The 16,234-nt window shown below is 50.6% G+C and overlaps 1 protein-coding gene and 1 non-coding gene across 5 annotated transcripts; both read left to right on the top strand.

Moving 5' to 3' along the window:
- The first annotated feature begins 403 nt into the window (after positions 1-403).
- POGK (pogo transposable element derived with KRAB domain) lies at positions 404-15,321 on the top strand. 4 transcript variants are annotated; one of them, XM_035719388.2, is made up of 6 exons: positions 404-571; positions 1,730-1,796; positions 2,058-2,191; positions 8,853-8,951; positions 10,222-11,713; positions 13,452-15,321. In XM_035719388.2, the coding sequence occupies exons 2-5, from the start codon at positions 1,732-1,734 to the stop codon at positions 11,691-11,693; spliced, it is 1,770 nt and encodes a 589-aa protein (XP_035575281.1). In that variant the 5' UTR covers positions 404-571; positions 1,730-1,731; the 3' UTR covers positions 11,694-11,713; positions 13,452-15,321. The 4 variants fall into 4 exon arrangements, with proteins under 4 accessions (XP_035575281.1, XP_025286281.1, XP_025286283.1 ...); XM_025430496.3 differs by lacking the exon at positions 1,730-1,796 and adding an exon at positions 7,773-7,899 and having other exon boundaries at positions 406-571; XM_025430498.3 differs by lacking the exons at positions 404-571; positions 1,730-1,796 and adding exons at positions 698-753; positions 7,773-7,899.
- LOC112648986 (small nucleolar RNA SNORA52) lies at positions 3,203-3,337 on the top strand. Its single transcript, XR_003129421.1, has one exon. It is a non-coding gene; the product is annotated as a small nucleolar RNA SNORA52 (small nucleolar RNA).
- Positions 15,322-16,234: the final 913 nt, after the last annotated feature.

Below are 16,234 nucleotides of genomic sequence, written 5' to 3'. Positions count from 1 at the left end.
TGCATTCCTTGAAGCGTGGGGAGAGCGCCTCGAGGGCTCAGCTAAGCAAATGCAAACCCCCGCAGAATGCAAATAAGCGTCGGGACGGCGCACCCCGGGTCACGCGCGGTTAAAGCAGAGCCGGGCCCTTCCCGCCTGCTGCCCGCGGAGGGCGCCCTGAGCGCTCGAAGCCGACGGTCCCCGGGGCGGGGGTGGGGGCGGGGGCCGGGGCCGGGGAGAGCCGGGGGGCGCGGGGGCGCGGGGGCGCGGCGGCCAGGCCGGCCGGGGGACCCGAGGACGGTCCCGGGCTCGGCAGGGAGGACCGTGCGGCGGCGACTGCCGGAAACCGCGCGGGGAGGAGTGTCCGGAGCCGGCGCCGCCGAGCCCGCTGACATCAGCCGCGCTCCTCCCCTCGCCTCCCAACACCCTCAGCTCGCGGCCGGACCCTCCTCCTCCCACCACGTGTCCTCCCCGCTCCCTCCCGAGGGGCCGCGCGCACGGGAAGCCGGAGAGGCGGCCGGGATGGCGCTGTGACAGCCGGCTCGGAGCCCTCGGCGTCCCCCCGCGGCCCCGGCCGGCGCCCGGCCGCTCGGTGAGTGCGCGGGCGGCGGGCGGCGGGCGGCGGGCGCGGGGCGGCGCGGCCCTTCCCGCGGCTCCGGGGCGTTCCGGCGCCGGCGGGGGCGGGGGCGCGGGGCTGGAGCCGCGGCGGGCGCCGCCGCCTTTGTTGCGGGCCCGCCCGGGTGGCAGGCGGCGCCGGCTCCCGCCGCCCGGCAGGTGCGCGGGGCCGGGGAGGGGGCCGGGCGGCGAGAAGGGCCGAGCCGGGTGGGGGCCGGGGGCGGCGGGAGCGCTGCGGGCGCGGGGCCGCGGAGAAAGGGAAATGGGACAAGATGGCTGGAGAAACCCGAGAAACCCGAGCGCGCCCGGGGGCGCGGCGGCCGCAGGCGGGGCCGGGGGCGCGGGGCCGGGGGCGCGGGGCCGGGGGCGCGGGGCCGGGGGCGGCGGGCGGCGGGCGGCAGAGGGCACCGCGCCGGGGGCACTGTCGCTGCGGGGCGCTGTCGCCTCCCTCGCCCCCGCCCCCGCCTCGCGCGCCGGAGCGGGCGGGGCAGGCCGCGGCCAAGTTGGGGCCCGGGCCCCGGGGCCCCGAAGCCCGGCCCGCTCTTCCCCAGACCCGCCGCCTTCGCCCGTCCTTTCTGGAAATCTCGAAGAAAGGCCACTTTGCGCTCTGCGGGGGTCTTCGCCGCGGCGGCCCCGAGACGCGCCCGCCCGCCCCCAGGAGTTGCCCGCGCCCCTAGAGGGCAGGAGCTCGGCCCTTTGTACGCGCCCGCGGCTCGGCCCGGCCGGGAGGGCGTCCGCGGCCCCGAGGCGCTGCCCGGCGCGGGTGGGCCCCGGCCGTGGCTGCCTCTGCCTCTCCGCGGGCGCTCGGGGCGCGCCTCACTAGGTGCCCCTGAGGCTCGGGCTCGGAAGATCCCTGAAGGCAGGCAGAGCGGCTCTGTGTCCTGGACCAGCTCATGGACAGAATCTTTGACTTTGGAAAATCCGGGTGATGGGTGTTCCGGGCCGGGCCTACCAACCCCCCAGTGCCGAACCGGGCCGTGGAGACAACCCCGTTGAGCAAGTGTCCGCCCTGTCTGTATTCCAGCACCTTCATCGATAGGAAGCCAACACCCCTTTCCCGCCACTTATTTCGCGTTTGGGTGGCACTGGCTGTGAGAAAGTTCTGGCTTGCAGTGCTCTTTAAAACCTCTTCCAGGAATGTTTACCCACCAGGCCTGTTCCGCTGCTGGGTCTCTACAGAACCAGTCTGGTCTCTTCCACAGGTAGCTTTTTAAATATTTGAAGACAGTCAGGTATGCTGTCTGCCTGCAGCCCCTCTTCTCATAATTAAATACGTCACCTTCCAGCTTCCTAGTGCTTTTCCTGAATCTATTCCTCCCCAGACCTGACCTGACTCTGTTTCCTTCCCTTACTCCAGCCTGAAGAGTGGTCAAGGCTAAGCGGTTTGTGCACGCTGCCCCCATCCTAGCCTTTGAAGAGTGTACACTCGTACCTGATTTTTCTCAACTGAATCTTGCTTGCAGAGATGGAGTCCACAGCCTACACTCTCAACCTGACCCTAAAAGAAGAAGAAGAGGAAGAAGAGATTCAGAGCCGGGAGCTGGAGGATGGCCCCACAGATATGCAGAAAGTCCGGATCTGCTCAGAGGGTGGATGGGTAAGTAAGAAGGTGTGAGGTCCACACAGCTCTGAGGAGAGAAGCAGGCCTGAGCCAGGCTTGTGTTAAGTCTCCTCCTCAGGCAGACATAGGAAGTAAAAATAGCCCAGCCCAGCCCGGTATGTTTGCATTCCTGAGAAAACAGTCCTGTGGCTTTAAAAGGCACTGTGAAGAATGGAGGAGCTGGTTATGGGAACAGTCTCCAGCCATGTAGCTTATCATCCTTCGGGGTGGAAATCCGAGAGGCAGAGAGAGCTTATCTCTCTGTCCTACCCCTGAATCCCCTACATCCTGCTCAGTGCCAGGCATGCTGCAGACACCAACTAAATGTTTGCTGACCTATGTTCAAGAAAAAAATATTCTGACGTTTGTGAAGATGGTAAGAAAAATTCTGTTCAGGACTGTTGAGTCAGGTGTCAGGACTGTTGCAGTAGAGGAGGGAGCTGGGGAGCTGGGGTCAACACTGAATACAGTGAGGCGAGCGGGGATTTCTAACCAGAAAATCCTCCAGAGTGGAGGGGTCAGGGGACAGAAAATTACTAAGAGGAAACTTCAAGAATGGGGGGATTCTTGCTAAACTGACTTAACAAGATTCTTGCTAAAGGCAGGCTAGGTTGATCACATGTCAGGGGGTGGGGGACTCTTTCTAAAGTGACTTAGCAGGATTCTTACTAAGATTGGGCTGGGCTAGCTGAGGACAGGAGGGGCGCCCACATGGTAGCCTGGTGGAGAAGAGGGTTCAGACTAAAGTTGGGGAAGGAGAGAGTCTGCTGCTGCTTGAAGGGAACCATTTTAAATAAGACTTGGGGCGTTGAGCTGACATGAGAGCTGCAGGAGGTGAGGACAATTGGTTCTGTGCGAACATCTCTTGTGTTAGCACACTCAGGAGAGCTGCACATCCAGCAGGCCTGAATTGAAGGGTTGGGGTGATGGGCAGCAGAGAATCTGGAACATACTCAAACAGAAAAGTTGATAGAAGCAGAGTACATTCATGAACATGTAGACGCAGCATTGTCCGTCCCGATCTCTGCCTGTCTGCTGTGGCCCACCAGGTTGCACCTGTGGGCACGGAGCACTCTGGAAGCCTCACCCAAAGAAGTGAGCAGGGCTGCAGTGGGCTTGTGCCAGGGGCGCTTCAGGAAACACCGGGGCGGGTGGCTGGTGGTGGTGGTGGTGTAATAGAGAATTATTGTTATAATTGCGTATGATTATTCATAGTACATACTGGACACCCTGACATTTGGGCATGAATGGTGAAAATCTTAAACATGCAACAAATTGACATTTCTTTTCTCTGCTTAGTTCTATGTGTGAACATTATCAGTATCCGTTATATTCTTTGTTTCCAATAGGAGATGTGTATTCATAGAATCCTGGTACTCCCAAATGTCCCGCCCAGCTCCCCTCCCACACGAGGGAATTGGGGAGCAGATGAGTTATCTACTTTGCCCCAAGGATACGCATGCACACTGACATTTGTTCTTAAAAATGCCTGTTGAGCTGGACTCTTAAGAGTAGTGCATTTTGTTGTATGTTATACCTCAATTTAAAAAAAGAAAAAATAATAATACACTACCAGCCCCTGGGCTTGCAGCCTGGCTCTGTAGGCTGCATTGCCCTTGTCTTTTTGTGTTCTCTCCCTATCCCATCCTTCTCCCTGGCCTGATCCCTTGCAGCTGGGGAGACCTTGAAGACAGGAGTCCCTCCCATGTAGCATGGAGCAAGACTTCCCGGCAGTAGAGACCTCGGACTTTAAGGCTAAATTGGCTATCCCAGAACATCTTGATAGCATGGAAAACCTTAGAAAATGAGTACAGGGATGGTGGACATTGAAGTATGGCAGGACAGCGAGAAGAGATCAAGGTGAAGACCATGCTTGGCTGAGAAAGGAGGCAGGGGCCTGGCTTTTGGGGCCTCCAGGCCATCTGTAGTTACTGAGCACAGTGGTGATGTTCTTAGGACAAGATCTCTAGTCTCCTGCAGTTGCCACTCTTGTGAGGAAGGTAGGGAAGTGAATGCAATTCATAGTATGGTATTCAGAGTGTAGTGGGGGAAGTTGGCTCAGGTGTGGGGTGTCATTCAGACTGGAGAACTCAAGAGACTCTTGGCAGAAGGGAAGCATGGACCTACCTAGTCTTGAGCAGTAGGCAGGTTGACTCCCAGGCCCATCCCCTCCTGGGGACATTTGGCAATATCTGGAGACATTTTTGGCTCTCATGATTTGGATAGGGGTTGGGGAGTGGAAGATCCTACTAGGCCTCTCCCCAGAACACTGCTAATCCATCTATAGTACCCAGGACAGCCCCCACCACAAAGAATTATCTGGCTCAAAATGTCATTCATGCCAAGGTTGAAAAACCCTTCTTTAGGACATTACGCTAGGGGAAGAAAAGAAATGAATCTGTTCCTTAAATAGATATTTTGGTTGTAGAGAATTGTGTTAGGGTGATCAATAAAAGCCCTTCCAACATAAGAACCTTGCTACGTATTAGGATAATATTCCATAGGAGAGTTGGAGTAGAAATAGAGTTTCAAGTAGAGAAAAGGAAAAACACGCCTTGAACTGAATCTTACGAGTGGCACTGGCCAGGGGGAGGGACAGGGCCTGCACTCCAGACTCCCGAAAGCATATGCAAAAGCATCGGAGAGGAAAGCTGTGTGCAGTTAGGAGCAGCCCCTGTAGCTAAGTGGCCTGCTGAAAAAGCATGGGCTTTGGAAGTCAGACTCTCTAACTCTGACTGCAGGCAAGTTACTTAGCAGCTGTTTCCTCACTCATAATAAATAGTGGGTAGTGATTCTCATATCTTAATATTATTTAAAGGATTCAATAAGATAAAGGGTTCAACAAGGTAATCTATTTAAGCGTGTAAGAAGGAGCGCCCTGCCCGGTGTCTGACATCCAGCAGGCACCATCTTGGTGCACTGGTAACAACCCCTTGCCCTGAGATCCCTGCCACCCTCATTGGGTAGTTAGGCCACTTCATCAGTGAGGCTGTGCAGTGTTACCCTTGGAGATGAGCATTAGAACGCCAGCTTGCCAGCAGAGCAAGGCAGTACACGGCTAGAGGCAGGAGTGCCTATCTGATGTGTCCTGGATCTTCTGAGGAAAGGAAAGGGGACGGGGGCCAAGAAAGGGTATCTGGGGATTGAACACAGGCTGCCTGACTTCTGAGTGTGGCCCAGGGCTGGCCCTGTTTACCTTCTGCTGTGCTTAGCCAGATGAAAAGCCTCTGTGGAGAGAGGGGAGGCATGCACCACAGGGCCTGGCTGAAGGCTTGCTCAATTCTCACAGAGGGTTGCTGTGAGGGGAATTTCTAAGCCACTGTACTGTGTGTCTCCAGAGCATAATGTGGGCTTGTTTGAAGATCCTCTGTGGATCAGTCATAAGTGTATGAGGAGACGAATCTGGCCCCAGCCAGCCTCTAGCCACCTTCTCACAACATCAGGGCTCCTGGTGTTTTTACCAGGCCAAGGATGTGTTACCTTTCTGAGTATCGATAGCCCCTCTGAAATGACAGGCATGGCTAGTCCTGTGTCCCATTTTATCAGCAAAGGGAAAGGGACTATAAATAGGTCTGGCCTAGATCTGGAATTTCCTAGGGAGAGAAAAGGCCAGAGGGAGGGTTGTTCAAAAGTCTGGGAAGTGGGCAGGGGTGGGGTAGAGAATCCCTGGCTGCCTGGCTTTCCAGATTGATGAAGCCTGCGGAAGGCCTAGAGATCCGTCCACTTTTACCTCCTAGTGTCTCACACATACTCCAAAGGGGAGGCTTACTTCTGTGACAGATAAAATTTAATGATCATTTGAAGCCGTTCTAAGTGGAATAAGGGAAGGGAAATTCGGATATTGTTTGCTTAAATCAAAAGGACATTTTTAAGTGATTACTGTCTACGAGAAGTGTGTTAGGCTGAGGGAAATGGAATAACCATAGGTTTTGCACTCAGTGAGCTTGTACTGCAGAAGAAGAAGCTGACAAGGAAACCAAAAGAATACTGCGTTGTGATAAGTGCCACCGTAGTGTTGAGCCCAGGTATCATGGGAACGTGTAGGTGGGCACACAGCCCAGGTCAGGGTGGGCTTCCCAGGGAACAGGACATCTAGGCTAAGTCTTGGAAGATGGGTGGGACGGGGGGGATGTGTGGGTGTTAGCCGGATCAAGAATGAGGAGGAGCTCTGAGGCAGTGGGAGAGCAATGTGCAGGGACGTGAAAGGTCAAAGAGTAAGCATGGAGTATAGCTGTGCACGGAGGTGGGGGAGAGGGGGCGGCTGGCCATCAGGGAGGACAGTTTACTTTGTAGGGGCTGGAGCCTTGAACCCAGAGAGTGCCAGGTCCAAATCTCCACCCTGCCATTTATTGGCCGTGTGACTTTGACCAGCAGCAAGGCCTCTCCGAGCCCATTTCCTTCTTGATTAAATGGGGTTGTTGGAAAAAACAGATAAAGCAGTTACAGGGGCCTTTCCCTAAGAAGTGCTCCCTGCATATAGGGTGCTGAGAGTGGGAAGGGAGGATGTGGACTTTGGGAATAAGGGGAAATGCCAGTATGTCATGCCAGTCACATGACTGATGGCTGGACACCTGAAGAAGCTACAGACAGTGCAGACATGAATTTTCTAAGCTGATGAAAACTGGGTTCATCATCACCCAGGCTCTGGATTCAGCCTTGGAGAATAGCTTTGAATGCAGTAATGCAAAGAAACCAGCCCAAAACCCTGGCCCAGTGATCTCCGATCACTGAATATGATGAACTTTGGAGGCTTTTTAGTGACTGAAAGAAACATCATGGTTAAAAAAAAAAGATATGTAGTTGGATGAGCAAGAGGAGGTTGGTGTGGGTGGCCTAGCTGCCGGTGCCCCCTCCCACTGTGTCCCCTCCCACAGTGCTGGGGGAGGGGGAACAGTGGGGAGAGCCTTGGAGCTGCCTTCTCTGCCCTTAGGGCTTTCTGCAGAAGGTCTAGGCATGAAAGCAAACTAGTTTGCTCTGGTGTCTCATTACATAAATTTAAGCTCTAATTAGCTCTCCTCTCAGATCGTAGGTTGGAAAAGGCCAAATGAGGCCCCCTCACTGGTTCCTCCCCGGGCTTTGGGTTCTGAGTCAAACGCTAAGGCTGGTGCCCCTGGAAAAGGAAACAGTACCCAGGACCCCCCCCGGCCCCCCCCCCCCGTCCCCCCTCCCCCGCCCCCACTGGGCTAGGGATCTGCAGATGAGAAAAGGCAGGGGACGTGTTGTCTTGGTGGGGGAACTGCCCCAGGGTGTCTGCTTGGGTGTGGGTGCTCCTGGCTCCAGAGTGGGGGGGCTAAGCCAAGACCAGCTGTCCCCGCAGTGGATGTCCCCGCCTGGTGACCTGGTGATCTGTGCTGGGGAGTTTTTCTCCTCGGGGTGCTGCTCTGCCTGTCTGTGGGCCAAGGCAGTGATGGGTACTCAGCAGGGCAGGCGGGGCCTGTGCTGTGTCCTAGGGTGCCTCTAGGAGCTGTGGTGAATGTGATGGAGCATGTCGAGGCCCCTCCCTTCTAGGATGAAAGGGTGTGAGTCTGTGTCTGCGTGTGCCTGTTAGTCGTTGAGAAAGGCCTGTTCGCTATTTCAGGTGCCCGCCCTATTCGATGAGGTGGCCATATATTTTTCCGACGAGGAGTGGGAAGTTTTGACGGAGCAACAAAAGGCCCTCTACCGGGAAGTCATGAGGATGAATTATGAAACTGTCCTGTCCCTGGGTAAAGCTTTGTTTTCCTTTGTCTCCTGGAAGCCCTGAGCCCAGAGAATTGTTTCCATGTCTCTTCTCTGGTGTCCAACATCCCTTTCTCCTGAACTTGGATTCTGTCCCCTTGATGCCTGTGCCCGTTTAATTTCCTGTTTTTGCTTTAGGCAGGATATAAATATTGTGTCCTCCTACTCAGCAACTTGTGCCAGCTCTCTGAACCATCCTCATTCAACCCAGGTGTTCACATAGAGTCATAACCTGGGGCATCTGGGTGGCTCAGTCGGTTAAGGGTCCGCCTCTTGATTTCATCTCAGGTCATGAGATCAGGGTCGTGAGATCAGAGCCCTGCATCGGGCTCTGTGTGGTGTCTGCTTAAAACTTTCTCTCCCTCTCCCTCTGCCCCCTACCCACCACATGCTCGTGCACGCATTCTCTTTCTCTCTCAAATAAATAAATAAATCTTAAAAAAAAAAAAAAAGACATAACCTAAGAAATGTCACCACAAGTCTGGACCTGTGTTCCATATATTCCTTAGGAAGCCTCATTCTTGCCCTGTCCAGCCTCAGTTGCGTGGGAACATACCACCAGAGAATCCTGGTTCCCCTCCCAGCATTGATAATCTACATAGTTAGAGTGTAACCAGTTGGAAGCATTTCCTGAGTTGCTCATACATGTACCAGAATGTCACTGGATCCACCAAGTCCCTGCTAAATGCAGCTCTTTTTTTGTTGTTGCTAGTACCAGCCCTCCTTAGCAAAGATCCATAAATTCCCTTGGACAGACTAACTTCCTATTATATTTTTTCTTTAAGTACCCCTGAGCCCTTTCCCCCATCTTTTGTGTATCTCCACATTGAGAATAGCATGTGCATGGGAGGGTATTTCTTAAGTATTATAAAGTACTACTTTTGGCAGTGTTTCAAGACAGTAACACACAGCTGTTACCTGTTTTATTTCCTATAAACAGAATTCCCATTCCCTAAGCCAGACATGATCACTCGATTGGAAGGGGACGAGGAGTCTCAGAATTCTGATGAATGGCAGCTCCATGGAGGAACCTTTGCAGGTACTACAATTAAACCACTCCAGCATCCATCCAATAGGGGAGCATTGTGAGGCTGGATCTTCCATATACGTTGTGTGGTGTATTTAACAGTAAGGCAGGGTTATGAGGCAGAATGATTATGGGCTTTGGAGTTTCAAAATCTTTCCAGTGCTGTGTGACTTTAGGCCATTTCATTCACCTCTCTGAGCCTCCATTCCTTCCTCTGTCAGCTGTGGGTGATATGTCTCAATGTGCAGTGTTGTATGTGCATGCAGCATACTGAAGCTTGTATGGCATCTGGTCCAGCGCACATCCTAGGGGAAGGAGGCCACCTCAGTAGTACACCAAGTACCTCTGAAAGCCAAGGAAAATCACATGACGAAGCATGTGGCCAGCAAGAGCAAATGTAGTACATATGTGAGCAAATATATCTGAGAAGCACATGGTCCTTTATCAGGCATCATAGTTAGGACAACAGTTGGATAAATACAGCTTTCAAGCAGCCACTGGTTTTATTCACCTTCTCTATAGCTAAGAGTTTAAAATGCCACATTTCATTGATTCTAAGACGTGCTTTCCCCCCCACCCCATCTTGTTAACATCTCTGAAATTAAGAATGCCTCTTAGAATTAATGGCATTTTTTCCTTTTTTAGTGGTATATCTTACAACTGATGGCATCTTAGTTTTGGTGAGATAGGATAATTTTCCAAGTCCTATTCAGTTTCTGTGACCACCTTCTAAATACATGTATACAATGAAACCCAGTTCTGACATTAGTAGAAGGAACTAGTTTTCTGCCTTAAAAGCTTAGCTGTGCTAAGTATGGTTTTGCCATAGATTTTTTTGGTTTAAGGAATATGATGCAGGCCATGATGCATCTAAATTCTGGACTCTTATATGGTAGTATGGGTTTTATTTGACTTCTCCCCCACATAAAAATATTTTGACCCAAACATGGCCCACAGAGCAACCATGTGATCCAGGTTTTACCTGTGTTCAGTTCCCCACTCTGGCACTTTCTAGCTCACCTACCTGGATTTATCACTTCAGCTTCATCTGCAAAGCAGGAGTAATGATGATATATAGGTATTATTGGAATTGGATGTAGCAGTCCGTAAGAATTGGCATGTGAGTAAGGACTTAGGAAATGCTATCTGTTATTAAAGTTACTGCTTTGGGTAAACTTCAGATTAAGATATTCTTAGTATTTGAATCCAAAAAATCAGGGAACTGGCCAGAAACTATTATAAGTACTGTCATTATCTTTGCCCCTCCCCGTTTGTCTCCCAGAAAATGAGGAGTCTGATGTCAAGCCCCCAGACTGGGCCGGCCAGATGCATGCCACCCCACAGTTTGCTCAGCCCCAGCACCTAGACGGGTTTGGCCTCCGCCTGCCTCGAGACCTCACGGATCTGCCCGAGTGGAGTGAGGGGTACCCCTTCTACATGGCCATGGGCTTCCCAGGGTATGACCTCTCGGCGGACGAGATTGCCGGGAAGCTCCAGTTCAGCAGGGGCATGCGGCGCAGTTACGACGCGGGATTCAAGTTAATGGTGGTGGAGTATGCCGAGAGCACCAACAACTGCCAGGCGGCCAAGCAGTTTGGAGTGCTGGAAAAGAATGTGCGAGACTGGCGCAAAGTGAAGCCGCAGCTCCAGAACGCCCATGCCATGCGGCGGGCCTTCCGCGGTCCCAAAAACGGTCGCTTCGCCCTGGTGGACCAGCGTGTGGCCGAGTATGTCAGGTACATGCAGGCCAAAGGGGACCCAATCACCAGGGAAGCGATGCAGCTGAAAGCTCTCGAGATCGCCCAAGAAATGAACATTCCGGAGAAGGGGTTCAAGGCTAGCTTGGGCTGGTGTCGAAGAATGATGCGAAGGTATGACTTGTCCCTGAGGCATAAAGTGCCTGTGCCCCAGCAGCTGCCCGAAGACCTGACCGAGAAGCTTGTCACATACCAGCGGAGTGTCCTGGCGCTGCGCAGGGCGCACGACTACCAGGTGGCTCAGATGGGCAATGCCGACGAGACGCCCATTTGTCTAGAGGTGCCGTCGCGGGTGACTGTGGACAACCAGGGCGAAAAGCCTGTCTTGGTCAAGACGCCTGGCAGGGAGAAACTAAAAATCACAGCGATGCTCGGTGTCTTGGCAGATGGGAGGAAGCTGCCTCCGTACATCATTTTGAGGGGCACGTACATCCCCCCCGGGAAGTTCCCCAGTGGGATGGAAATCCGCTGCCACCGGTACGGGTGGATGACAGAGGACTTGATGCAGGACTGGTTGGAGGTAGTGTGGCGGCGGAGGACGGGTGCAGCACCCAAACAGCGTGGGATGCTGATCCTGAACGGCTTCCGTGGCCACGCCACTGATTCTGTGAAGAGCTCCATGGAGAGCATGAACACCGACATGGTTATCATCCCTGGGGGCCTGACCTCGCAGCTGCAGGTGTTGGATGTAGTGGTCTACAAGCCGCTAAATGACAGCGTCCGGGCCCAGTACTCCAACTGGCTTCTGGCAGGGAACCTGGCACTGAGCCCCACTGGCAATGCCAAGAAGCCGCCCCTGGGGCTCTTCCTCGAGTGGGTCATGGTGGCGTGGAATAGCATCTCCAGTGAATCCATCGTCCAGGGGTTCAAGAAGTGCCACATCTCCAGCAATTTGGAAGATGAAGATGACGTCCTGTGGGAGATTGAGAGTGAGCTTCCAGGAGGAGGGGAGGCGCCCAAAGAATGCGATACGGAGAGTGCGCCGGAGGGCAACTGACAGCCGAGGGGAGAGCTAAGGTAACCAGGCAGCCATCGGCACATACCTGGCGCCCGCACTGACGGCCCGGTTTGTGGTCCACAGATACCCTTCCTCTTGCCGTTACTTTCTTGTGCTTCCGAGAACTCTCAAGCCTATGGTATAGTACCCTATGTAACAGGCCAGCAGCCTCTCCTTTATGTCAGTCTTGTGTTGCGTGGCTTACTCTGTGGGTGTTTTGCTCTGAGGCCCGGACCTGGGAGCACTTGTATAGTACATAACATGAGCCAAGAGAGAGTTACCGGAACATTTCATCTGAGAGCCATCGTGCTCAAAGAAATGATTTGGGCCTGAAAGAGCATAGTTAGCAAGAGGTTTTGCCAGAAAGCCGACTGGCCTGTAGGACCATGATGTAGGGAGAACACTCTGGTGTAGGGGAGAGCACTGTGTGCTGTGGGCCTCACCTCCATGCTTGAGTGGTCTGCAGAAGCCCACGGGGGTGTGAAAACGGTAGCTTAGACTTGCTTTTCCCATGAAGTTCAAAAGTGTTTTTAAAACATCTCTTAGTCTCATCATGACCTTCACATGGATGGAATGAGCAATTGCAATAATTTCTTATAGCCCACTGATGTCTGAAGGGAGATATTTCTAAATTGAATCTTTGCACCAAAAAAAGAAAAGAAAACAGGGCACATATCTGGGACTACAGTGAATAAAGTCCAAGGCCTGGAATTTTCAGAGTTGAATATAGAAGGGGAGCAGCTTTAAGAGGAATCGGGGAGTGCAGATGAACACACCACTGGTGGAGGCAAGTCTACACCACACACACACACACACACACACACACACACACCTTGAGATGAGAGAGCGGCCAACCAGGTACACTGAGGGAACATGTGGAAAGAACATACAATTCATTTTACCCTCTTGCTCTTGTCTCCCTGATGGTCAATTTATTTCCCTATTTAATATGAAGGGTCATTCCATTTTCTACAGAGGACCCAAAACTACCTTGACATTTCTTTTGTGGCGTAACTCCACGTTCCATCCTACTTGCTGTTTTCTTCAAGGGAAGTGCTAACTCAAATCTTTCATCCCACTCCTTGCTGTATAAGTGCAAGAGTGACTTCTGTCTCTGTCCCTGCCCTCAGATCGAATCGTACGCATACTACTGAACCCCACTGTGATTCTGAGACCCCTAGATGCTGTCTCCACTGGGAGTTCTGTCAGTCCTCCAGCAGAGTGTTCTTACTGTTCCATTCATATCACCGAAACTGCTTTCTCCCCCCTCACGTCCCTTCCCTCTCTCTTCATGAATTCCACCTCCTTTTCTGCTAACCAACCTCCGCTGGATATCAAACTTTGAGTTATAGTGAATTTTTAATTTTCTCATTTTACTTTTTTCTGCACCCCCTTCCTTGTTAGATAACATTTTTTTCTTTTCTAAGCTCTTTACTACCAAAAGAGGAGAGGGAAGAGACAGGGCTAGGCTGCAGCTGTGAAGGTAGGCATGTACGTCCGATACCAAATGTGACCTTTTTTGCCCATCATGACCACCACTTCTCTCTACAGCTGCACTTTTGTGAGCTGAAGAAGTGATAGAAGTAGGGATTCTCAGGAAGCAGGAGTTTTAGGAGGGGATAGACGGCCATAAAACTGCCTCTACTCATGTCTTTGGAAGTCTGACTAATGGAATAATTGTGTTTGTTAAAATGTATATGATTTCTAAAATCCAAAATCTAAGGGTTAATTCATACTTAGGTTCTCTCTGTTTTCCAGCAAATGGAACTATTTGAAACAGGTGAGGAGGAAAATCCTCAAGAAGATTCCTCAAAGTGTGGATGCACAGGGAACAGCAAAAGGCCACAGGGCTCGGAACAAGCCCGTCTGGACAGCAGCCTGTGTACCCCATCCTGTGATACAGCCTAACCCCGCCCCACATCCACAAGGTGTCAGAAAAGGTGTCTGGGACCCTCGATTTCAGCAGAGACATGATTAGGGAGAAACTGCTTCTGCCCCATTTTTTGTTTAGAGATTAATCCATGTGTCCACTAAAAAACCCTGTAAATATGAATGAACAAAGGTATTTCCTGGAGAAGAGACCATTTGTTCAACACCAACAAGAGACTCATATGGGCCCAACTCCACTGGTGTCCTTTCTGTGGAGCAAACCTCAAGTAAATGTTTTCTTTTGCCTTTAAAAATGCTTCCAAGAGTAGAACCTGTCCCCACACAGGTTAAAACTACAGAAAAGGCTTTATGGAAATGAGTCTTTTATGTATACCTGCTACTTATACATTTCCTCTTTTGGAAAAATGAAAATACTAATGATAGCAAAATTCAGACATACTGGCCTGGTGCCAGCAGATGGCTTTTCTACAGACAAATTAGGTTAGTGTGGAAGATACAGGTTAAAATAAACTGTGCTGTTTTATTTATCTTCCTAATCTGGTCGGCAGCTAGAATTTTTTAGGGTCTTCTTTAATGGCTCTGTTTGTCATTATACTTAATGATAGGGCAGCATTTAGTACACAAGCTCTTCTGTTTCTCAGGCTGCCTGCAGAAGAAGTCACCATAAATTATCTGCTGTCTACATGGTACAAGGCTCATTGACTCATCTGATACTTGTTTTGTTCATTTCTTTAATATTTTTATCACAAGGGTATGAGAGGACATGGGCCTTTAGCCACAAGCTGTTTCAGTACTTTAAATCTCTACCCTGCAGGAATAGATGGGAGGTCTTTGAATTTTTACATTATAGAAATTTGCATTCCCACATAAGTTGTCATGAGAACATTCCTTCTAAGCTTATCTGTGCTACAAAAAATATGCCAGGACCTTATAGACAAAGCCACTGCTAGAAATGTCATTCCAATGTCAGATCTGAGTAACAGTAACCACTTTTCCTTGTAGACTCAGCTCATTTATAGATCATACTGTTCTTGGCATCTTGAAACACCTATTTCTACTCAGGTACTCATTTTCCTATTAGTGATTCACCTTTCTCATTTTTTTAAAACCAGTTTTCCTCCAAGGGAGTTGTGGGGATGGGGGAGATACTTTCACTTAGTTTCTGGTATCTGAATAACTTTCAGTGTTTGAATTGTCTCCCCATTTGCTTTCACCAATACTGAATTGTGTTACCACAAATGGCATCCAAATCCCACTACTTTGCATTCCAGAAGTTTCCATCCCCTCCACTTCCACTTAATTTCTCCTCCACTGTCCTGGTTCCTGGCCCTTCCTCTTACGTCCTGTTTTACTTGCTTTGGGAGCTTAAATGATTTTATAAGACCTAATTTTGGGTTCCTGTACTGGAGCCATAGTTTTCTTACGGAAAAGAGTAGAAAATGGGCTCAAGTCCTATTTCATTCCACCAACACCTTCTTGAGTCTCATCATCAGCTGATAGATGATGCCTTACAGGTTGCATAGCACTGGAACTTTCCTAGAGTAATGGCTCTACTGTCAGGGTTTTTCTGGGCTCATTCTTCCAGACTTAATTATGATCTATGCTTAACAGAGTCCCAGTACAACTATTTTGCAGAATGGCTATTACCCTAGAATTACTATAGCACATATTGAGACATAGTTGTACTCCCCAGTAGATAGAAATCGACCCCAACAATAAACTTTGATAATAAAGACAATGGGCTATGGTGGTTTTATTTATTTACCTGCTAGCATTGTGAAAGGTCACACTTCAAACAATCATTTACGCTTTATTCTCCATTCAGTTTGGGGTATGTTTGTGTATGTAATATCCTGGGATGGTAACATAAATGTTGGTGTCTGAAGACAAAGGAAAATGGTATATATGGTTTCAAACTGAATTAAAAGGCAGGAGGTGTTGGGATGCCTGGCATGAATAGCTTTTTTCCTCAGTCACATCTCAGATGCTCTCAGGGATGGTACGTTACCAAATCACATGGAGGAAATCCATAAAGGGATATTAATCTCAGTGAGGGCATGCTAGGAAGTTGATGAACAGAGAAGAAAACTCAGTATCCTGTTTTCATAAATTTCTTGAAAAAACGAAAGCATGAAGAACCTACATCCCTTTTCATGGTGTGCTTTAAATCAAATAAGTCCTGATGATCTACCATACCCACAGATTCAATGAAATTAGTAGTCTACTATCTAAGAACAATCCAGACATTTTTCCTTTGTTTAAGCCATCAGAATCCAGCACTGAACCAATCTGTTGGCCACAGCACCTAAGTCTGACTCCTAAAACCAAGCTTCCTTACCCTTATTCTGCATCCTAAAGGCATTTTGGCAGGAGCCAAAATATGATGGAACACAGGCATTTATCTAATGGTCAAACAGTAATCCTTTAGAAGTTAATTGTGAGGTGCAGTCAGAAACATCCAGATCGCTTCAGGCAATGGTGGGGGGTCAGGGTGGGTAGTGTCTGAGGAACCTGTACTTGGTCCCAGCAGGGGGTGATCAAGGCAATGAGAATATGTGCAAATCCAGCATGGGATGCCTGGTATAATGTAAGGTGGGCCTTATCCAACCTGGTTTACATAGTGACACACCTGTAGCTAAAAGGCCATTACA

Source organism: Canis lupus, chromosome 7, assembly GCF_003254725.2.
Source record: "Canis lupus dingo isolate Sandy chromosome 7, ASM325472v2, whole genome shotgun sequence".
NCBI classification, from domain to species: Eukaryota; Metazoa; Chordata; class Mammalia; order Carnivora; family Canidae; genus Canis; species Canis lupus.
Note: the sequence above shows the minus strand (reverse complement) of the source record. Positions and strands in the feature narration are given on the sequence as shown.